General features: G+C 38.0%; 1 protein-coding gene across 3 annotated transcripts in view; it reads right to left on the reverse strand.

Annotated features, from left to right (window-relative positions):
• Window positions 1-5463: 5463 nt before the first annotated feature.
• Window positions 5464-25135, reverse strand: part of LOC5566425 (protein rolling stone) — a 203319-nt gene continuing 183647 nt past the window's right edge. For all 3 annotated transcript variants that reach the window (XM_021844863.1, XM_021844864.1, XM_021844862.1), the window contains one exon: window positions 5464-6557. In XM_021844863.1, coding sequence (XP_021700555.1) covers window positions 6272-6557 — 286 coding nt within the window. In that variant the 3' untranslated portion in view covers window positions 5464-6271. The remainder of the gene's footprint in view (window positions 6558-25135) is intronic.

The raw sequence follows: 25135 nt of genomic DNA on the forward strand, positions 1-25135 counted from the left end.
ATAGTATTCGACAGGAAACCAGATAGAGGTTGGCGACTTCGTGGAAGACCACGAGTACGCTGGCTGTACGCAGTGGAAGAGGACCTGGCGGCCCTAAATGTTTAGGCAACTGGAGAAGTTTCGCACAAGACCGACGAAGACGGAGCTCTATAATACGCCCGGCAATAGCGTGACGCTACGTTGTAGCCATCACGGAACAAAGTAGGTAAGACTCTACCAAAAGTTTCAACATGAACTCATAAAGACTCTTAGGCAGGGATTTGACAAAGATCATGGAAGAAACTAGCCATGGATAACTCCAAGATATGATTTATTTACGAAAAGAGACCCTTTACCTACTCTTTTCCTGACAAATGTCGAATCTGAACACTTCCTGGCAATGGTAGAAGTGCGTAACAACGTACGGTACCCAAGCATGGGAAAATTCACTCACTCGCCCGAACGCTACCGATAAAATATCTGCAAAGTATCTGCTGCCACCGAATGTTCAATGACTACCGAACGCTACTAGGGTGAGCGCAATCCCGACGAATCGTAAACGATTGAAATAAGCCGAAAATGAAAAGATATACGGAGCGGAGAGAGCACGTATCCTCTCTTAAATTGGAGACACGAAAGAACGCGTTCGCCATTCAATCACTGAAACCTTGCTGCGAAATGTACAGATTTTGCGTTCACTAAAAACATTTCGCCTTGTGTATTACCAGTCAGTGAACGCTCTTCAGCTCTCAAATACGAATGCCACTCGTGCAGAATCGGAATGTAAAGAATCATTCACTACAGCAATCGGATGCCTTCGGCACAAGGAGTCGGTAGTGAATCATTCTGTTGCCGTTTTTGTCTAACTTGTCGCTCGGCGAACAAAAAGAAAGCGCATTAGAAATTGAAACACTCAGCATGGTCGGAGAAACGGCAATCTCACTCTTGACCGCTTGTGGATGTGAGCGAGAGAAATGCAATATTCGAGTGAATAATTCCCATGCTTGACGGTACCGACGCTTACCTCGGTATATCTTTGAGTGTTTGAAGCAGCCGGTACGCCCTGCATCCCGATGAAAATAGCTAAAAGAGGATTTGTATGCTGAAGTCCCTCTCGAGGACTGCTGTAGAATGAGACCAATCATTAAAGTGACAAGCGAGAACATTGTCGTGCAAGTTTCGGACAGCCGTAGATCAAATCGAATGGAGTCGTCGCTTACATACAAAGGAGGCAGCTCTTCTTTCTGTCATTACGTCCCAATTGCAACAGAGCCTGTTTCTCAGTTTTGTGATCTTATGAGCACTTGTATTGTGTGGCATGCACGAAGATGTCCTGGAAAGTCGAAAAAAAATCATTACGAAAATACCCTCGACCGGCGGGATTCGAACCCACGACTCTCAGCTTGGTCTTGCCTGACAAGTAATGTAAGTTATATTGCGCTGCTCTTTTTGCTGTTGACGGTTCGACGATTCCGGTTGAAGAATGTCGTCAGGTTCGTTTGTGCTTCGACGACCGCGATGTCGGCGGTTTTTTGCGATCGATGCTACTCGTCGTAGTCCAGGAAGGTGAAGCTAACATACTCCGACAAAGAGTTTTCTGACGTAAAAATTCAGACAACTTCGTGCGTTGTTTTCACTTTGAAACTGACCCTGACGGTAGAGGGCCGAAGTCTTTCTAGCGATTCTGGGTGGAGGATAGCTTACGGTTTATTGACGACCAGGCGACTTATGCCGGTAATGCGCTACCACGGAACGGAAGTGTATCTTTGAAGTCAAAAAGTGATGAAAATTAACAGTCGTTAGTCGCGACACCTAGCGGTAGAAGGCACGCATTTTACACAGTAAATTGATATGGAATTATACAACATTTTAGACAACCTAGTATAAACAAGAATGTATCAATCGAAAGGTGCAAAGAATTATTTGAAGAAGTCGTTGCGTTGTAATTTTCCAAATTGTTTATTGCTTTGAAAATCTCTACATGTTACACGTTACACTGGCTACAAAAACAAAACTAAATTCGACTTCCTTTCAGTTAAATCGTGGATAACTTAGATTTGAATAAACTGGCATATAGCTCTCTGCAGGTAGTTTTCGCTTGACAATGGACCAATGCACGAGTTCACTATTTGACGTTTGAGTGGTGCTGTGTTGTGGCTATGATAACAGGTGAATTTCATGAACTCGACCATTGGTCCATATCGAAAATGGCCAACTCAGTATTTTCTACCCAACGTTTGCGTATGAAGTCTCCGTAGTGGGTTTAAACAACTTAAAATTAGATAAACTTTAAAAACCAAAATTTGTCTTATTTAACGGACATTCATCGCTGAGTCGACGTGTCTCTCTCCGTTTTTTGAGAACATTGCTGTTGCGAGAGAGGAAAAACAGCCCAAGGGGGGGTAAAAACCAAATGCGTTTTACTAAAATTTGGATTTCAAGAACTTATTTTTGGGGTTTCATGATTTCCGTGATAATGATTATGTAAGAGGTTCAGGTGAGAGGGGGGAAAGTGAGATTACTTACGTGCGCCATAATTAATTTCAGATTTTCATACAAAACATCTTACCATTGGAGAAGATGGTGATTCAAAAATAATCTGTAAAGGTATGTTCAATGGACCTTCTTAAAAGGAAATTCTGTTGAATTGAGTCAGCATTTTATTTCGGATATACAAGTGTGCCCAAATATTCAATGAGTAATGACGTCACGGGGCAACATATATTATTACTGACCTTCGCACTATTTCGTCTCCTTGGTGTTACTAGATAACTCGAAATTTGAATTTTTTGACTTCAATATGCCAAAACATTATTCTCAATTAGATCTGCCAAATATCAAGAAATATAAAAAAAAGAATTGGGTTTGATTTATGTTTTCGGCATTGAGCAAATAATCACAAACGGAATAGTATGTGCATAAAAAAGTATCACAATATTTCATTAACTAAACATGACGTCATCAGCTCCTACTTGATAAAGAATCGAACGGTACAAAACGATATAACGTGCGGATACTTGTCCAAGAGGCAGGTGACCAACACGGCCTTTTCTCTTGTCGGCAATACGTACAAATCCGTGGTACAAGCGAGCCAAGCGATATAGATGAAAATAAATCTCATATGTGAACGCACATCTCAATCCGGAATATGACGTTGCTTGATGACAATTATGACGTCACCATCTCGTTCATAACAAGCTAACCTATTGTTTCGTTTCATCCGTGATTATTGTTGGATCAGATTCGGTTCGATTCCGTTGTGGTTTCTGAACTCGTGTTAATACACGTTACATGTCACGAATACTATTCAACAGTTGTAATGGAAAACATAAACAAAGATCAGCTGTCCCCGGCAAATTCAAAAGGGGATATTTTCCACTCTGCGTTTGTGTTTGTGACACCACTCGGAGAGAGCTCAATTGTTGACGTTGTTGAGCTGGTATAAGTATACCAAAAACAGGGAACAGTTCGATTCCAATAATCCGTACCAGTAAAATTAAAATGAAAAATTCGGGCTTCGGAGCCGAGGTTGAAGAATCGTGTAAATTATAATTTTGTCATGTAAAAAGTGTTACGGGAGGAGGGGAAGATGTCGAAAATTGACAATTTTAGCGTAACGTTATAAATGGACGCTGCCCATTCACCATTTCACCCTTGGAAGAAAGCGCGCATTTCTGAGAAACGTCCTTTCTAGCATGATTTTTGCCACGTTTAGTGCAAGTTTAAAATCCCGCTGTTCTTAAGAGGCTTTTTTTCCCAAGACAGTGTCCAAGAAGGATTGACACCGCTAGCTTTCACTAATGAGTCCAACGAAAAATCGAAGGTACGGGTCCTAACAAGGATTCGTAAACGTATCACTAGTATAAAAATAGTACTGAAAGTATACATCCAAGATTTAAGAATAAATTTACCGCAAAAATGATTCACCATCCAAGTTAACAATTGTTTTTGGAATATCCGAACACTATCGAACAAATTTGAAACAAAGTTCTATTTCAATTTCACATTGATACAAGTTTGAAACAAACGTGTCGTACAATTTTAAATTGGTTTCAAACATGGGCTTGGAAAATTGAACTGCACCTGAGCATTGACAATACAACGCATTTAGTCATACTGGCCATATAATATGGAACAGCATTGCGATCAGCCTTAGTGACGCTTAAATAGTCTGATGTAATAAACCGTAATACACGGAATCGACTGTGACAATAATGACGCAACAATTATACCAGATGATTTGACGTTTTATTACACGATTGAAATGAAATAGGTGAAAGCCAAAATAAAATTATTTGAATTTTCGAACACGAATGTCATCACATTTCATAAGGTTCATTTGCTCGAAGTTACCCTTCCGTTCCGTGGCGCTACGCAACAGCAACAAGAACAGCTTTCTCCGTAAGCTCCGGCGAACACTCCAGTTAGTCGAGTCTCGGCGGGGACCACGACAAAGGTATAGACTGTCGTGTCTGCTGATGCCGGAGCCGGACTTAACAGTCGAGGCACGATTTTCACGAGATCCGCACAGTTTGTTTGCTTCGACGACATGGAGATTATTAGGAGAAAATTTGAAACGGTGGCAAGTTTGTTCACTCGCCTGAAATTCAAAGCAACAAGAGTCGTACTGGTAGTGAATGCGTTAAAAACCAAGTACATGCTGGTAGGCGGAACTGAGCGCGACAGGGCCCGCCTAGGAAGCAATGTCACGATAGGCGGGGATACCTTTGAGGTGGTGGACGAGTTCGTTTACCTCGAATACTTGCTGACGGCTGACAACAACGTTGGTCGAAAAACGCGAAGGTGCATCATCTATGTACGAGGAGGACTTGCAAGCTTTCGGAGTTTTTGAACGCGGGGTGATCTTCGGCGGCATGCAGGAAAATGATTGGGACAACGAAGAATGAACCACGAGCTCGCTCAACTCATCTGCGAACCCAGTATCCAGAAGCTGGCTGAAGCTGGAAGGATACGATGGGCAGGGCATGTTGCAAGAATGTCGGACAACAGCCCTGTAAAGATGGTGTTCGCTTCGAATCCGGTCGTAACAAGAAGGCGTGGGGTGCAGCGAGCTAGGTGGATTGACCAGGTGCACCAGGACCTGAAGAGCGTGGGACACAGTCGAGGATGGAGAGAAGCGGCCATGAACCGATTAAATTGGAGAAATATTGTTGACAAAATACCACAGCGCGACGACTGAAGTGTTAACTGCCATAAGTTCTATCCGAGCATAGCACATGTTTTGATTGATCTATGAGCAACAGAAGTATAACCAGAGCTGAATTATTACAGCCATGAGTAAAATCCGAGAACATTTCTGCTCGCCTCTATGTTGCTTAAAACTGTTAACAGTAATTGTTCTCATAGTTGTTCGAAATGAAATTGAGCAATAAGTAGCTGTACTTGAACAAATGTTGAATCGTCAGTAACAGTTGAAAAAAATATGTTTGAAAGCATAATACAAAAAAAAAAGTGGAAGTTAAATGTGATGCGAAAAATCTATCATGTTTGTTTATTCGCTAAACAAATCGACTAAAACTATATCGGTGCTAAGATTAGATACTCAAATGCATGCGGCTTGATCCTAAACTAAAGATAATACAATGGATCAGAGAGCTTTACACGCCGGAAATAGGAACCTGTAGTTATCACTGCTTAAATGCCAAACTTTTTTTTTTATATCCTGAGATCGAAAACTGCGTCATCAATCACACCGACCATTGCTAGTTTGTGGTAATATAGAATTTATATATATCAATGATTCTACCGCATTCTTTCATGCATCGTAACAGTCGATTAATATTTTTCAGTTTTTTTTTTTCTTTAAACTTTCTGTGTGGTTTAAAACTGTTGTATACAAAAAACTCACCTTCAGAGCTACCCACCTACTTAAAATTTTATTACCAATTTACACAATTTGTTACTGCGCTAAACAACTCTCTCTGTGTGTTCGTCGTCTTTTTTATGTTATTGTTAAGAGTGTAATTTCCTCTCATTTTTTTACTTTTAATCAAACATCTGAAGGATAATTTTCCCCCTTCCGAACGTTATACTATCGAACAATGACTCTTGAAAACGTTATTATAATTTACTTGAGCTAACGAGCGCACGTGAATGACTGTTGTGGCTCCTGATGATGATACTGTTGTTGTTGCTGTTGCTGTTGTTGCTTGTGATGTTTCAGTGGTTGGGCCGAAGGATCGTTGCCTCCGGCCCGGTAGGCGGAACTGGAACCGGAACCAGAGGGTTGTGGCTGCGGTTGCTGTTGTTGTTGCTGGGCTGCCTCCTCGTATCACTTGAGATCGATGACGGTTGATGGGTTGAGGAACTGCTCCCGTTGGGATTCCTCCATCGTCGAGAGGCTTCTGGTAATGCAGCTAATCTTCTCACCGTTGCGGGACCCGTTTCGGATCGGCTCCGGGAGACAGAAGCGAGCATACAGCCACACCCGCAAGCAGTACATGCAGTAGCACAGGAAGTGGATGACAAACACGAAAAATACTCCCAGTACGCAAACCACAATCGACTTGCCCGGCTTTTGCCAGTCGAGCATCTTGTAGATGCTGGACTCGTTGTGCCTGTGGAGAAAGAGAGAGAAACGGAATGTGAAGTTGGTGGCAGAGAAACTGGACGCGCATAAGTATTTCTGTCTGGTTAGCACTCAGAACGACAACTGTTTTGTTGCCCTTGGGGCGTATCAAGGTAGAAGCACAGCTGTGTGACTAGAATTTCTCCTTATTTACGGAAATGGTTACAATGGGAGCATGAACTACATGTAACTATACATCTAGGTCTTCGATGAATATGAAATATATAATAAAGCTTTACACCACTGATGCATATCTTAAGATTTAAATTCTGATTTCATCGAAATCAATATTTCTCAAGCTGGTGAAGATGAATCGAAGCCAAACCTCAAATTTTCAAGAAAACAAATCTGGAGAACTGAATTCCCGTTTGAACTGAAAACTTGATCGACTAGTGACCACCAGCGGGTGACCAATCAATAAATTTTTCAATTCAAATGGAAGTTCGGTTGTCCCGATTAGTGCTTCTGAAAATTATTAGCTTCGATTCATCCTTAATCCTTAAGTAAGAACATCGTAAACCGAGGGTAAATTAATTACTATTTTACAACCCTTTGTCTTATTATCCTCAGTGACTCCTGTGATCCAATAAACTTCCATCCACGGTCTCCAAATAGCATGAGCTATTAATATTCCTCTTTTTTATTTCCATATGATTGGAAGAACGTGACCAGCGCCGTCATTGACGCTAAACTGAAATTTTACATAAATATATGTTTCTTATGACGTATTACACAACTTCAATGTCTAATATAAATCATTTTATTAAAAATATAATAATATTATTATTATATTATTATGCATAATTATTGAAAAACAATCTTTTCATTTTAAATCTAGATAGGTTGCAGAGCTACTTGGGCACTTCCAAGATTCACTTTGGCATGGTTTTTTTCTCGTCCGAATCGTCTGATACTTTGCAATAAGAAGCACTTCAATACGACGCATCTACTTCTTCTTGGCATTAACGTCCTCACTGGGACAAAGCCTGCTTCTCAGCTTAGTGTTCTTATGAGCTCTTCCACAGTTATTATCTGAAAGCTTTCTTTGCCAAAGTTGCCATTTCGCATTCGTATATTGTGTGGCAGATATGATTATACTCTATGCCCAGGGAAGTCAAGGAAATTTCCATCACGAAAAGATCCTGGACCGACCGGGATTCGAACCCAGACACCTTCAGCATGGCTTTGCTTTGTAGCCGCGGACTCTAACCACTCGGCTAAGGAGGGCCCCATCATATTGTGGCAAAATATGAGCTCAGTAGCTTTCAAAATACCCCACTGCCAAAGTTAATCAAAAGTGTCAAGAATAGGATGCGATCCTATTTCATCTGTAAAAATAACTTATTATCAAAACGTTAAATAAATGTGAAGTTTCTGACCAAATTCAAACCTTCAAATCTGTTTGCAAACATAGCCGATAGAAGATGTCACCATTAATTGCTTTTGCAATTGATGCAGAGTGTTGAAATGTGACCTATCTAATATTAAGAGGCTATCTTTCTAACTTCCTCAATAAATGAGCCATATTAACCTCTTCTGTTGTGTTTATTCGTATGAAACGCTAGCCAAGGATCTCGATCTGCAGTGAAAAACATCCCACAAGCTTTAGTATTGCACTATTATAAGTTGCATAGGTCTTTTTGAAGAGTCAAGCGAGAATTTGAGTGTATAGCCGGTATATTATATTCCAAATCAACCTAATTTTACACATATTGGCACTGTTGGTAGGCTCAAATTTCAATCATTGAGTTCTCTTGCGAGAGTAAACTCATTTCAGATCTGTTTCGCAAAACTCATTCATGAGATTATGGTGCAAAATCTCTTGCTCACGTTCATGCTGTCAATTTAATTTGCATGAGTTACATCGTGTGAAAAATCTTGAGCATGAGAAATTAGAATTTCAGATTTTCGCTACACTGCCTGTTTATGTTATTAAAAATGCTTATAACAGGTGGCAGCCGAAATAATTCACTATTGCATACACGCCTCCAGCTTTAGGTAAAAGAGAATTATTTAAGAGTTTTTATCAATCCATTATTTGGGAAAAGATATTAGTGCGATTCTGAAAAAAAAAAATTCGTAAAAATTTGTAAATATATTCGATGAAGATATTAAATTTTCAATGTCACGATCTACAACTTGATATTATGCTAGTTCTCTTCTTGTTAGAAGTATATAGGGTAGAAGCACCGGTTTCGGCCATACGCCGGTCGTAGCTATAGTTATACACCGTGTTACATAGCCAATCAGTATGAAACATTTTATGTATAGTGAATCATATTTACATGATCGCTTAGTTGTGTTTGATCCTTCGACCTTGACGCTTGCTACTGCGGGGGCCGGCGATGAGGGCAGAATCAAACATGTCGCGCATCGGTCGAGTAAAGTGAAAAAGTGCCGCGTTCGATTAGTTCTTTTTGATCTTTCGACGTTGACGCTTGCTCTTGGGCAGTGCGTCAAGAAAGCCCGAGCAGTCGTCAGTTGTTTTCCCTTTCGGGTCGCGCGCCTATTTTCTCTGAGTGCTTTTATATAGCCGAGCAAACGAGTGAAGCTGAAAGTGGATTGTTGCTACTCAAGGATGACGGATCAATTGGTGAGCTCGTTTCATGCAACTATTTCTAATCTATAAAATATGTATGACTGCACCTTTAATCGTTACAACGGTGAGACGAAAATATGATTTTTCAACAAACTTTGAAAGGTTCGTCACTGTGAGTGTCGACATAAACTCTGATTCATAAATTATTTATGTCTATTTTTTTCAAAACTCCTTTTTTTACCTTTATTTTTGTAATAAAAAAAACTTTCATGTTTTCAACGAAAAGAAACTGCTTTTGGAGATTTTTAAATTGATAACGAATCCTGCTCCTTAATCATTGATTAATGATTTATCATTCATTGGACAATGATTAAACGCACGAAAGTATACATTAAACACTTTGAAGTATGCAACAAATACACTAGGTGAGAATGAATATTGCTCGTGATTTACTAAAAATCACATATAAAAATCTTTTGAACTTTTCTAATGGAAAATAATCACAAATCGTGATTTAATTTATGATTAAGGCTAAGCAGCCCGTCATTCGTTTATGCAACAATGATGACTTTTAAGCTTGGATTTCAAAGTGATAAAACTCAGCCTTGATAGTTTATATTGGCCTTAAAAAGTATCAATGTACGCGCTAACATGCAGAAAGTATGCTGATACTTTTTCAGGTGTGTCAGTGCAAAACCAACTGATTTTCTTTGAATCGATATCGTGAGATGAATTAGAAAAAATCATCAACGACACGTACAAATTTCAATGACGGCCTACTTCGCCTTAACACTAGGAGCCCCACGATCAAAAAAGTTACGCGGAGCCCCGGGATCAAAAACATCTAAATGGATGTTTGGTTATATCTCAGCGATGGCTCCACTGATTTTCGATTTTTTTCACGTGTCTCATGTCCATATTTCCAAGTTTTGTACGGTTTTAAAAAACAGCTCCTAGAGGTATTCAAATTTACCATAGAGTAATTAACACGTCAGTCGTCGCGCTGTTGTTTTATGTACAACACTGATGAAAAAACCTCGCTTTCCCTGCACAACAGTAGCGTGGTGGTTCTGACGGTGGCATACCGCGTGACGACTGGAAGGTTAAATCAAAACATTTTTTTTGTTAACTGACAGTGCAAGAAAATCATGTTAAATGCTACTGAAAAAGTTAGTATTTTATTTAACTCAGCATCGAAAAATGAAATCGTGTATAATAAGAAAAATAAAACATGTATTTTGAAACAAATATTTTGAGCATCCCCAACGAGCCATATTTCTCTGTTTGAGAAGGAATGTAAACTTTTGATTACACTTAAAATGTATGTTACTGAGAACAATTAAGAAATACTAGTTTTTCCAACTGTTTGTCTGTGAACCAAAATTTAAAGCAATGACATGTAGTTTTTCGACATTAATTTTAGTACTGGTGTGCTAGAAAACATTTTTGAATAGTAATAGAAATTTGAGATTACACTCAAAATTTATTTTTATTGAAAACTTCAAGAAATCCTAATATCAGACCTGTTTGCATAGAAATTAAATTTTAAAACGATGACATGTAGTTTTTCAGCATAAACTGGATTGTACGTGTTCAGTGAACATGATTGAACAAAAATATAAATTTTGGATGAAACTATTTTTTTTTTTATAAAAACGTACGATAAACCATTAATTGTCACATCGGTTTTCCTAACAATATTCAATGACATGTAGTTTTAGTGGCATGCATTTTTTGTATAGGTCTAGTGAGCATGTTTGAGCAGAAATAGTAATTTTTGGATACACTCACAATTGTTTTTACTACAAAAAACTACGAAAAAACTTATTTGTTTCAATTGTGTGCCTTAAAAACGAATACCGTAAAACGGGGTAACTTTGATAGTTTTTTGGAAGAAAACTTCAATATTTATGCATGCTGTTTCAAAGAATTACATTTTATATTTTTAAAACAAGTACTGACATCCTAGCTATCGATTGTACTTGATAGATTGCCAAAAGATTTATTCTGTATGGATATATTATTTTTCATATAATCGAAAGTCGGTTTTCTGTTTTGGGGTAACTTTGATAATCGAACAAAATTTATTGAATTATGGAACATTTATAGGGCGTTACATACCTCTAGGCGTTTAACGCTATATGGAAATTTCTGACTTAGATTACAAAAATGGTCCCAGTTTGTAAAAATGGATTTCGCTAAGAGATTTGAGACCGAATTCATGTTCTACTATAACTAGGCTGTCAAGGATAAGTGACGAACTCATTATGACGTCATCAAATAGTGATCGCAGAACCGATTGTTTGTAAGCGTTACAAAAATGCTAAAATCTCATAAATTTTCAATATTTGTATATAAATCCTCAAATGCACTTGATTCCAACGAAAATAGCTTTGACATGAAGTGTCATACTATTACTTTTTACTATTTCATTCGTTTTTCTTAACTGATTGACAGAAACTTCGTTTTTTTCGTTTAATATGTTGTGGGTCTCGCACTATCAAAGTTACCCGCATTATCAAAGTTACCCCGTTTTACGGTACCAAAGCGATGACATGTACTTTCTAAATCGCAAAAACCTCTAGTGACAGAACCTGTTAGAAATCGATGGAATATAGTCTTTTCAGCATAAAATTTCTAGATGTGTCTTTTTTAAAAAAAAAGTACCGTAAAACGGGGTAACTTTGATAATGCGGGTAACTTTGATAGTGCGAGACCCACAACATATTAAACGAAAAAAACGAAGTTTCTGTCAATCAGTTAAGAAAAACGAATGAAATAGTAAAAAGTAATAGTATGACACTTCATGTCAAAGCTATTTTCGTTGGAATCAAGTGCATTTGAGGATTTATATACAAATATTGAAAATTTATGAGATTTTAGCATTTTTGTAACGCTTACAAACAATCGGTTCTGCGATCACTATTTGATGACGTCATAATGAGTTCGTCACTTATCCTTGACAGCCTAGTTATAGTAGAACATGAATTCGGTCTCAAATCTCTTAGCGAAATCCATTTTTACAAACTGGGACCATTTTTGTAATCTAAGTCAGAAATTTCCATATAGCGTTAAACGCCTAGAGGTATGTAACGCCCTATAAATGTTCCATAATTCAATAAATTTTGTTCGATTATCAAAGTTACCCCAAAACAGAAAACCGACTTTCGATTATATGAAAAATAATATATCCATACAGAATAAATCTTTTGGCAATCTATCAAGTACAATCGATAGCTAGGATGTCAGTACTTGTTTTAAAAATATAAAATGTAATTCTTTGAAACAGCATGCATAAATATTGAAGTTTTCTTCCAAAAAACTATCAAAGTTACCCCGTTTTACGGTATTTTTGATTATACATACTTAAATTAAATTTCAACAAAAAAAAAACTAAGAAAACTTCTATTTTGTCATGTAAATCTAAATTTTAAGCATTTATACGATAAAAATTAAATGTTCCAACCGTAACTTTCATTATGGAGCGACTTTCAAAATTATTGAAACAATGGATCCAAAGACTATTCAAAATTAAGGCACACTTTAAAGTTCTCGAATTAGGCAGTCTACCTCAAGTTATTAAGCTAAGGGCACTTCCTAGTTTTGTGTGGTACGCTTTTTGGAACATATTCAACAATGCAACACCATTCCAAACGATGAAATATGGTATAGGTATGTTGATAGTTTGAAAGCTCAAATGAACATGTTTGCAAGCAGAAAGAAATTGTTGGATTGAACGCAATGTTCGTTTTATTTAAAATCTAATTTTTCGAATCTGTTTGCTGATGAATCATACTTTAAACTTGATGTGTTATTTTTATATGTACTCAATTGCTCAGTGAATATGTTTAGGATGAAAACGAAATGTTTGATTACAATTCGAATTTCTATTTCTTCTATTTTTGAACTTGTTTCCAAATGTAAAACAATATCAGGTTTTATTTTTTACATACATTGAACATAAAAGACTTGTGAATACGTTGGACCAGAAATCTTGATTTTTGATTACACTCTAAATTTATTTTACTTAAAAACTACGAAAACCACTATTTTTAAACCTTTCACAGGTTATTCAAAATTTATAGTGAGTACATGTAATGTTTCTACATAAATTGGGTTGTAAAAATGCATTAAAAATATTTCCGTAGAAACCAAACATTTTGATTACATTCAACAACTCTTTATTCTCTGTTAATATAAATAGAATGCGATGACCTGTGAAAATTTTAATTGCTTTGAGTTTTGATTAACAGGCTTGAATAAAAAGAACGTTTCTTATATTAAAAAAATGCAATCTCTAATGCAATGTTTAATTAAAAAAAATCTATTCCTACTTTAAAAGTAAATTAGCAAGTTAACTTTATTTATATAATCAATTTGCTGAAAAAATTACATGTCATAGCAATGAATTTCGATCTAATAAAAAACAAGGTTTTTCATAGTCTTTAGAGTTAAACAAATTTGAGTGTTTTCAATAATTACTATTTATACTAAAAAATGTTCAATGGCAATGGAATTTTTCTGTAAAAGAAATTTTGAGTGTAATCAAAAATGTCCTTTTCATCCCAACTTTTTCAACTAAGTTGCGTAAATTTAGTGTCTTTCAATTATTATTTATGACAATAAGTTGCAAAATATATTTTTTGAGTTTATTCAAGTTGAAGAAGTTTCGAGTGTAATCCAACATTTATCTTTTAACTCAAATGTGCACAATCAAATGTATGTTGAGAAACTGCATGTAATTGTTTTGAAACTCTATTCATATTTAGGATACCGTGCGGGATCGAAATCCGTACATCTAAGTAATGAATCTAAATCCGTCCACTTCATACAAAACGCCTACTTTTTGTATGAAGTGTACGGATTTTGAGCCTGTATGGATTTTGGTCCCCCACTATAACTATTTGTATTTCTGTAATTTTTTTGCAAAGTATGTTTTGAGTGTATCCAAAAATCAATAATTATGCCCAAACATCTTCACTGCATTTCTTAACGCGAACTAATGCCGTAAAAATTACATATCATTGCTTTGAATTATGACTTAGAGGCAGGTAGGTTGATTTTTTTTCGAAACGCTTACAAATAATCTGTTCTACGATTACTATTAGATGTAGTTTTGATTAGTTGGCCACTTATCTTTGACAGCCTAGTTATCATAGAACTTGAATATAGTCTCAAATCTCTTAGAAAAAAGCATTTTCACAAACTGGGACCATTTTTGTAAACTAAGTCAGAGAATTCCATATAACGTTATATGCCTAGAGGTATGCAATGCCCTACAAATGTTCGTTATTCATTCAGTTTTGTTCCATTCATACTCCATTATCAAAGTTACCCCAAAACAGAAAATCAACTTTTGATTATATGAAAAATTATATATCCATTCAAAATAAACCTTTTCACAATCTATCGACTGCAATCGATAGCTAGAATGCCAGTACTTGTTTTAAATATAAATTATAATTCTTTAAAACAGCATGCATAAATATTCAAGTTTTCTTCGAAAAAACTATCAAAGTTACCCCGTTTTACGGTACCTGAATTTTGAATTCTCGAACTTACTGAAATCCATATCTAGCCACTTACAACAGAAAGTTTTTTTTGTCGTCATGAACGAGATTTTTAGCGTTTTGTTAATTCATCTCGAGAACAATGGCTTTGCTGCCCTTCCGAAGGAACTTCAGTATAACCTCTTAAGATCGTAAGGATGGGGTTCGATCCCAGATCCTCGGCTCGAGAGGTATGTGTTCTAACCACCGCATCAGGTCCGTCCCCAATATATAGTTTTTTCTTAGCTTAGCTGGTAAACGCGTAGTTATGAAGCAAAGCCATGCTGAAAACTCAACTCAAATCCCGGTTTGGTCGCAGAATTTTTCGAATTGGAAATTTAATAAAGCTTTGCTTCACTAGGCCTAAACCATCTTCGTGCCTGTAAAAATGCATAATGGCAATGAACTGTCTCAGCAAAATATACTGAAAAAATAATCATCAAACGCTAAGCTAAGAAAAAGCCTGGGCTCTCGTTGAAGAAGTGCAATGCTAGATAAAAAGGCTATTGCGCAGTTTTTTTTTTCTCTGACGAAATATTTTTTTCCGCAGTAATATCAGCTACATTCAATAATATAAGAATGCTTGAGTAGGTTTAGAGACAAGTCAATTCTCACGGCGCTAATCTTACTCCGCACCGCCATGCTCGATTCACTGCGATTCGGAGATCGAACTGAACGGTCGCACTGAGGGTGACTTTATCTGGAAACTGATTTCCTTTCTCCGCTCCGCCATTCGGTATGAATTGAAATGGGCTCCTTGGGCGTCGTTGAAAGCAGCAACACCACAGCGTGGGATTAATGAAGAGGAAAAGCGACCTTCCCGACGATGCACAGTGTCGTGATTTCAAACAAAGTACGGACAAAACCTTAAAAGTGCCTCAAATCAGTTGAAAACTATATTTTACCACATTTACTTGATGTTAAAAGTAATCTAAAATCAAATTATTTATTTTTAAATTATTTCAAATCTTGTTTTTGGGTTATTTTGTCCAAATCAATTTTACACAAAGTTAGATAAGAAGGCTGTTCTTACATAAAATTTGAATGAAATACAAAATGTTGAACATGCACTGAAAACAGAAACAAAAGTTCAATATTTTAAGGTGAAGATGAATCGAAGCTAAACCTCAAATTTTCAAGAGCACAAATCTGCAGAACCGAACGTTCATTTGAGCTGGAAACTTGATCGATTGGTCACTCCCTGATGGTGACCAATCGATCAAGTTATCAGCTCGACTGGCTTCGATTCATCTTCACCTTAATAGCGATTATACAGAAATTTTAACAGAATTGTAAACAGGATGCTATAGCGAAAGTGAAATGCAAAAATTGTCTCTTCTCGGGGCAAGTATAAATGTTGTACATTTAAACGTATGGATTATATGTAGCTCATTGTTCACAGTAAATGGGTAGAATTTGGTAATTGCATACAAGATTTTGTGATACCTTTTATGTTAAAGAAATAACTTGTTGAAAACTGTATGTCTATTATCGAATCGAAGGTTTGGACGTATTTTTTCAAATAGGATCTGTTGAAAACAAATTGGTTGAGATTTCGTAGAGATACAACTGTTTGGAGTAAGCAAGCTATGCTGTAGTTAGTGAAATTAAAATTTTTATTTTATTTAAGACAATTGTCCTGACGATAATGCGATAATGCCAAAAATCGAAAACAAACTCGACCAATCTAAAACATTGGGGAAACATCATTCAACAGTTATAAAAGATGAAACAGTCAATTTTGGGAGCTTGAATTTGGGAGGTTTTTCCCGTCCTTGCACCACTGTGTGACGGCTGCCTGACCGGAAGAGCTGTGTAAAAGAATCATGTTTCTAATATTTGAACTGGAGTTCTTTTTTTTTCTCTCTCCTGTTTCGCTAATAGGATTAAGATGAGGTTAGGTCTGATGTGGAAAATAAAAGAACAGCCTGATCTGCAACAGAGAAGTACATTGGACGGTTGTGGTTAAGCTCAGATGTAAATGCAAACAAAATTTGCCTCAAACTTCAAATATTTGTTATCCGGAAACGGTTTTGGAAAAAGAATATTGTTCATAATAATGTTTTTAATTGAAATTAATTGAAAAATTTTCAGATTCGTTGGAGTGCATGACCCATATGGTTTAAACAACTTTTGATTTATAGTTCTGATAACTGTGCAAAAATCATTGCTCATTAAAAACATCGACAATAAATTTATTGAACGAGTTCAATTCAAAACATTTTCATGCACAACCGTAAACTACGGTTATCCCGGAGAGAAGTTACGGTACCTATGCAACAAAAGTAAACTTTAGAAATGATTTTCCCAACAAGTCCTAACGAGTTCAGTAGCACTTCCGAGTCGGAAGTTTCGGCATAAAGTCAGTCCGCAGCGCAGTCCGATGGAGACGCTTGGTCGTTCTTGTTTTGGTGAATTCTTCTCCACGAACTTTAAACCATTGCGAGAGAGGAATATTTCGGGACCAACAGTGTAGGTAGAAATGTGCTGCGTTGACGTGGCGTTTTCTGTAAATTTATGCAAATTATATCACCCACCGAGCTAACCCGTAAACTATGTCGGCAAACAAGTGCTGGCAGCGTATGGTCACCCACGCACGTACAAATATATCAACGTACATAAATAGGTACAATAACCGTTAACAGTTTGGTTGCTGGCAAGTCGCGTAATGGTCCAGTCGATACAAATTGACCAAACTATACACATAAATTTGCATGCACTGGTTTCTCGTTTGGCTAGATTTCTTTACAGTTCTGATTTTTCTTACAAATAAGGTTAAATATTCCTGCCATTTCTACGCACGAACTTTGCAAAATTAAGCATAGGTGAAAACAGTGAGTTTCAGCAGAAGTTTTAAGATTTCATCAAATATTTGTAAATTGGTCATACCGTTACAACACCACGTGTGTATGTTTTGTGTCATTCAGACCATCCCTTGGCAAACGAAACCTTCCACTGAGGAAGCATTCGAGGAATCAAAGAAGTATAAATTCTTCAAAGATTTAAATCGCTTCCAGACCAGTGGATTACAACAAAATAGTAGCACAATTATATCAAGATTTGTTAGAAATATCAAATTTTGTTTTAATTTTGTTAAAAACACTTTAAATTGATGGGGGACATTTAAACATAATTGAAACAAAATCAGTTGTAATAACAAAAGCTACTTCAAATTTGTTTTATTTTGTTTATATAGTGTTATATTTTTTTTGTTATTTTAACTACTAACAAGCCAAAATTATAATATATATTGTTAGAGAAAACGCGCTAACTGAGTAACAAAATCCGTTGCAACTCTGTTGTAATCCACTGGTCGAGTTCCTGCTAATAAGTATAAATTGATTCTAACAATTCCGATTCTATAAGATTTCAAACACATTCCAACTGAAAACATATAAAATTCTAATGTATTTTGAAAGTATTAATATATTGCAAATATTGTTACATTGTTTCATTTTATTTTTCTTCGACAGTATTATCATATATTTGAAGTGGATTAAACATCGATTAAAACTACGCTTGTTTCACTCAATCTAACTTTATAAATTTCATTTTTTTGACCCATATAAAAAAATGAAAGCCTAATTATGCACCGATCCAATGGCTTAAAAATTTCAATACAATAATTGTAGATTTTGGATTCTACATAGAAACATAGAAACGTTTGCAGGCAAAGCCAAAATCTTTTTGAAGTTATGTGAGTTCTCAACGGAAGGAGTCAGGTTTCCCTTCAACCATGACTCTTAATGGTGAAGTTACCTCAGAGCTACACAAAGTCAGTCAACTTTTTGCTGACAAGTTTGCGAGTACTTTCTGCAATGAAATAATTACCGATGAACAAGTCAACCAAGCTGCATCCAATGTTCCTTTGCTGGTAGGGAGCACTCTGAGCTCCCTCGGCATCGATGACGCCGTGATGTTTAGAGCTACTGAAATTCACAAAACCTAAACCTAAACCTCTTGTACCTGTTCATTGTTTCCGTCCAGTACACGGATCGCCCCGCGAAACCGGGAACGGTTTCCGAGCCTAATCGTAAGAGATTGTGGATCCTAAGAGGATCGTTATCTCGGGCCACTGGCCCTAAACGAAAAAGAGATTTCTCCTCTCGGCCGTCCAATGGCCCACGGCCGGCCGATTGCGCCTAAGAGGGAAGACGCCTGCCCACCTAGTCCAGCAACGCCCGCTGGCCCGTCAACAGACCCATCCGTACATTAAAGTTCCTTGAGTTAGTTTTTGTATCGCGAAAAGCCCTTGAGTACCCAGTAGCTAACCGACCCTGGGATTGCCGGATCCTCTTGTGTCCTGAGTTGGCCCGGCACTGTGTAACACCGCTTAGTTTCATTCTTTTGCACGAATTCTCGATTCTGTAGTTTTTGACTATAAGCTGCATGATACCGTACTTCAGCGAGTAGATCATGTGAAGGATCTAGGTGTAGTTTTAGACAACCACAAATGCGTATTGTGTTAAATCGTTGTACAGTCACCCCACAGTTATGGATCAACTAAGGGTCATTTTTCAGAACAAAGTATGATTGAAAAACATGGTGACGCTATTTCAAACAGTATTACCTTCCTGGCACTGCAGAATAAAGTTGTTTTTGAGAAAACACATAAAAATTCGCGATCATTTACCAAAAAGTGTCGATTTCGATAGAAATTTCAAATGATGTCCATCCCACAGATGTGGATCAGTGGAAGAGGAGGATCCTTATTATGGATCAAATCGACTCATATTATGAATCAAAACACTATAACAGCAATTTATCTGCGAGGTATATGAATGGCGTGCTATTAAAAGCATAGGGGAACTGGGTGTAAAATGCGCCTTTGGGGTAAATCGCGCCACCCTTGTTTTGAACAAACGACGTGCTTTGGGACGCTGTGTTTTACCCGAAATAATGGAAAATGTATTAAAATGCTACTCTATATATATTTTTAAGTGTTTTCCTGACAAAAATCGTGAAAAACTCAAAAAAAAACGTTTTTGGCTGTTTTTGTTGTTATTTTGTGTTTTTTTCTAGGCCATTTTTCAGGCCGATAAACAACAAAACTTTTGAAACTTTCACCGAGAATCGACTTGTGCACTCCCATAGTTCGTATTTCATGCGAAAAACGTGTTGAATTTATCCTTAAAAAGCTTATTGAAGGACTTAAACTTTAATCAACTCGTGGGGCAAAACGGCCACTCCTTCATAACACCAAAACAGCCGTTTGAATTCGAATTCCAGCAAACGTAATGCCAAGCTGTAGTTACGTGCCAATTTGAACCTTACAAATGCACATTTTTCGAATCAGCATGTATACTATAATCGAACAATAACATCTGACCAAACGCCCTCATGTATGCAACGTATTTGCAAGTATGACTGCGCATGCGTGCGCTCGAATGACTAACGCCGAGATCAGGTGGCGCGTTTTACCCCGCAAAAAATAAAAATGCAGATAAGCAAGCATTTTATAAAAATTGATTTATTAACTCCAGAAAAAAGAAAATGGATGGCTGTTTCTACTATTTGATAGAAAACATGCTTGTCTATGAGATAATGAATAAAAAAAGGCTTATAATAATGTTCTTCATAGCTAAAAACGCTTGCTTCCTTAGGGGGACCCCCAGTTACCCTACGTTTTAGCGTTTGTTTCGGGATCGTTTTACCTTTGATTCATAACTGTGGTATGGTTTTCAATGCACCACAGTTATGAATCAACGTTTCTGTGAGTACGGTTGACATTGTATTTCATACAGACTGAAAACATATGCTGAGGCAGATTATAATTCATTGTGATGCTTTACAGATTTATTAGGTCACGCACAAATTACGTCACGCTCGAAGGGGGGGGGTCAAGCCAAGCGTGACAAGGCTTACAAAATTTTCGGAGGACTCATACAAAAAGTGTGACAAAGGGGGGAGGGGGTCGAAAAAGTTGAAATTTAGCGTGACATAATTTGTGTACCATCCCTATGGTACACGTAGGTAAAATGTGTTCTGCGTAATGGCAACTGTAGTTGATGATATTTTCCCGTTTCAACCCAACTCTGATCCATATCTGTGTGCTATCCATAACTTTGGGGTGACTGTACTATTCGTTCCAATCTCGAATACTGCTCGGTCGTATGGCATCCTTACTATCAGAATGGAATGGAGAGGATCGAATCAGTACAACGTCGCTTCATATGGTTCGCGCTTCGTCGACTTCCTTGGCGTGATCCATTCCATCTACCGAGCTATGAAAGTCGATGTCGATTAATACATATCGACACACTTCAAGTTCGAAGGGACGTTTCGAGTGCTTTATTTGTAGCCGATACTTTTCAAGGCCGGATTGACTGCTCTGATATTCTAGGGGCGGTGAACTTAAACGTTCGTCCTAGAACAATTCGAAATAATTTGTTATTAAGACTACCTTTTCTACGCACTATTTACGGACAGAACAGCGCAATAATAGCGTTTGATTTTAATTTGTCTCGTGGAAATGTTCGTCGTAATTCCTATGTACTATTTTCCAATTTATATGAAGATTAGTGATATCCTTTTGTGTTATATTTTTTGTTAACAAATTATGTTTAGGTTAAGGCATCATTGGGACAATTGTTGTCTGTTGGTGTAACATAATAAATAAATAAAACGGTAACAGCAGTCTCGCCTCTTTCGAAAAAAAAACGCCTCCTAGAGGAGACGGAGTGCGAGGAGATGGATAAGCTGTGCCGGTCTCAAGAAACATGTAAGTTCTATCAGAAGTTCAACGCATCCCGCCACGGTTTTGTGCCGCAAGCCGAGATGTGCAGGGATAAGGATGGGAGCATTTTGACGGACGAGCGTGCGAAAGGTGGAAGTAACACTACGATGAACACCTAAATGGCAAAATGTGTGCAAATGGGTGTGCAAAATTGTGTAAAGGTTTCAGGTGAACATTTCAGTTCTTTTGGATCCCGCCGGGGACTACGACAAGGTGATGGACTTTCGTGCCTGTTGTTCAATATTGTGCTAGAAGGTGTTATGCGGAGAGCCGGGCTCAGCAGCCGGGGTACGATTTTTACGAGATCCAGTCAATTTGTTTGCTTCGCGGATTATATGGACATGATCGGCCGAACATTTGAAAGGGTGACAGACCTGTACACCCGTCGGAAACGCGAGGCAGCATAAGTTGGTCTGGTGGTGAATGCGACCAAGACAAAGTACATGCTAGCTGGTGGGGGTGAGCGTGACAGGGCTCGCCTAGGGTAACAATGGCACGATAGACGGGGATACATTCGAGGTGGTCGAGGAGTTCGTCTACTTTAGATCTTTGCTGACGGCTGACAATAACGTTAGCTGTAAAATACGGAGGCGCATCATCAGTGGAATTCGGACCTGTATGGCCTCCACAAGAAGCTGCGGTCAAAATAAAATCACACCCGCTTCAAATGAATCATGTACAAACCGCTCATAACGCCGGTAGTCCTATACGGGCATGATACGTGTGAGATGCTAGAGGAGGACTTGGAGTCTTTGAACGTCAAGTGCTTAGGACGATCTTTAGCGGCGTGCAGGAAAACGGTGCGTGGCGGCGAATGATGAACCACGAGCTCACCAAATTCTACAGCGAACTCGGATGGTGGCCAAAGCTGGAAGGATACAATGGGCAGGGCATGTTGCAAGAATGCCGGACAGCAACCCTGCAAAGATGGTGTTCGCTGCGGATCCGGTTGGTACAAGAAGGCGTGGAGCGCAGCAAGCTAGGTGGGCGGATCAAGTGGCGCATAGATTTGGCGAGCGTGGGGCAGAACCGAGGATGGAAAGATGCGGCCACGAATCGAGTATTGTGGCGTGAAATTGTTGATTAAGTGTTATGTGTTTAGATGTTAACTAGATAAATGAATGAATCATGGAACAATGCTAACAAATTTAAAGCATTCCAGGTTCCAAAGAACAATTGAAATCAGGAAAAGCCGTTTGGTACTTAAATTTCAGCACCTCTCGTCGAATTGCTTCAGCTCAGTTCTGCAAACGGTATGGATAAATGGAATCACGAGTAGCGTACAGCCGTTCCATTTCCCCATTTTCCGTATGAAGCAAACGCGTTCACTGTCACTAGATTCACTAGATACGATAGAACAACGCAATGACGACTGCGGAGGCAGCTTCACAAAAAAAACGTCAGAAATCAATCGATAGAGATGACTTCCGACTAAGCGACAGCAGTGCAATCGCGTTTGAAAAGAGTGCACATTAAATGTTGAATTGTGTTGCTCTGTTCGTTTTTCTATCGAAGGATGAAGTACAATTATTTTTGCGTTTGTTTTTAATTCTTAGTTATATTATAGACGAAAACATATTTTTGTGGGGAAATGCGTATACATTCAATAGTTCAAGGAAATTTGAACCTCATCCATTCAATTTAGATTGTAAGAGGTTCTATTTTAGATTGTTAGAGGTCACAATAGCCGTAGCGGTAATCGCACAGTTAATTAGTAGAACCATGCTAAGGGTTGCTAGTGTGAAACTCATCGTGGATCTTTTCGGTTTGCAAATTTTCCCGACTTCCTCAGGGCATAGAGTATCTTTATGCTTTCCATAGGACCGGTATATGGCCTTCCTTAGCTGAGTGATTAGAGTCTGCGTCTACAAAGCAAAGCCATGCTGAAGGTGTTTGGGTTCGATTACCGGTCAGTCCAGGATCTTTTCATAATGGAAATTTCCTTGACTTCCCTGAGCATAAAGTATCATCGTACCTGCCACACGATATTACGAATGCGAAAATGGCAACTGTGGCAAAGAAAGCTCTCAGTTAATAACTGTGTAAGTTCTCATAAGAACACTAAGCTGAGAAGTAGGCTTTGTCCCAGTGAGGACGTGATGCCAAATATAAGAATAAAAATAGGAAGGTATATGTAAAATGATCATGTGGCAAAGAAAAGTTCTGAGTTGATAACTGTGAAGATACGCAAAACAACACTAACTGAACAAAGCTCTTTCGTAGTTGGAACGTAACGCCATGGAGAAAAGAAGAAGAGACGTCACAACGTGCTCTTCTCAGATAATACGAATTAACCTTCATTTTAGTATCAAGAAAACTGGCAAAGTAGTTAGATATAGCTCCAGAACAAGCTAGTAGGTATACGTAACAGCTTCCGGCGGAAAAGAAACATGACAAGCAGAATTGCAGCAAGGACACTTTTCCAGCATCCGCCTGCCATGCCGTCATCCTTTGCATGTGAAATTTTCGAACACGTGTACGTACACCACGTCGCATCAGCGACAACTCTTACACAGATGCACCAAGTTATTTATCACTCGCTGAGCTATTACCGTCACTTTCAACGACTTGAATGGGATTTAAATTGGTTTCCCTCCAATGACCGCGTCGACGACAGAATCAATCGACCTTGTCACATTCAAGGTAGCTCTGTAATTGCGCCTCTGCCTCTTCGGAGCACATTTATTCATCGACCCAGCAGGACAAATGGACTATAAATTGGGATCAATTTCGACAGATCTGCTCTGCTGGGGCCATCGGTGGTGGTGGTTTGCGGTGTTGCGAAAGCGCGAGAATTTCGGAACTATAGTCGTCGGGTATATGTCGACAGTCATTGCCAAAATTATGTGTCCACTTACTTGACATTATTTGCGTTTGAAAAAGCTTCTTCTTCTTCTTTCTGGCGTTACGTCCCCACTGGGACAAAGCCTGCTTCTCAGCTTAGTGTTCTTATGAGCACTTCCACAGTTATTAACTGAGAGCTTACTATGCCAATGACCATTTTTGCATGCGTATATCGTGTGGCAGGTACGAAGATACTCTATGCCCTGGGAAGTCGAGAAAATTTCCAACCCGAAAAATCCTCGACTGGTGGGATTCGAACCCACGACCCTCAGCTTGGTCTTGCTGAATAGCTGCGCGTTTACCGCTACGGCTATCTGGCCCCATATGAAAAAGCTATGAACTATCAAAATCGGTTGAAAAATGGCAGAGATGTTGACAAAAATGATTTGCGTGCGGCTCAGGTGAATCCAAACTTTCATACTAAGGGGTGATCCCAAACTTTTGCACGATGACTTGAGAGACTGTTTCATTAATTTCGAATAGTTTTCAGATTCTTCCGCCGAAATTTCGTGAGTGCTGTTCAAAGAATATAAGACTATGATTTTAATGACACATTGAGAAAATTAGCTATTTATTTCCAGTGTTTTTTTTTTTTGAAAAATATCCCAACTATAAGTAAAATTTTAGTATACATAATTCAAAAAATGTTTTTAGTAAAATGCATACGAGGTGAGAACAACTCATTGCCTTTCGAATACACTAAAGAGAGTATCAATTGTACGTGTATTCAAAGAGATACCGTTTTGATTCATATTACGGACACACTTTGTATGGAAAACATCTCACATGAAATGTTTCAATTGATTTTAATTGATGATTTGATTTTTATATTTACGATTTTCTTATGCTGTCCGGAATTCTAATCATAGTGTCCGGAATATAAACCAAAAGTGAGGAAG

This window comes from Aedes aegypti, chromosome 2, assembly GCF_002204515.2.
Source record: "Aedes aegypti strain LVP_AGWG chromosome 2, AaegL5.0 Primary Assembly, whole genome shotgun sequence".
NCBI classification, from domain to species: domain Eukaryota; kingdom Metazoa; phylum Arthropoda; class Insecta; order Diptera; family Culicidae; genus Aedes; species Aedes aegypti.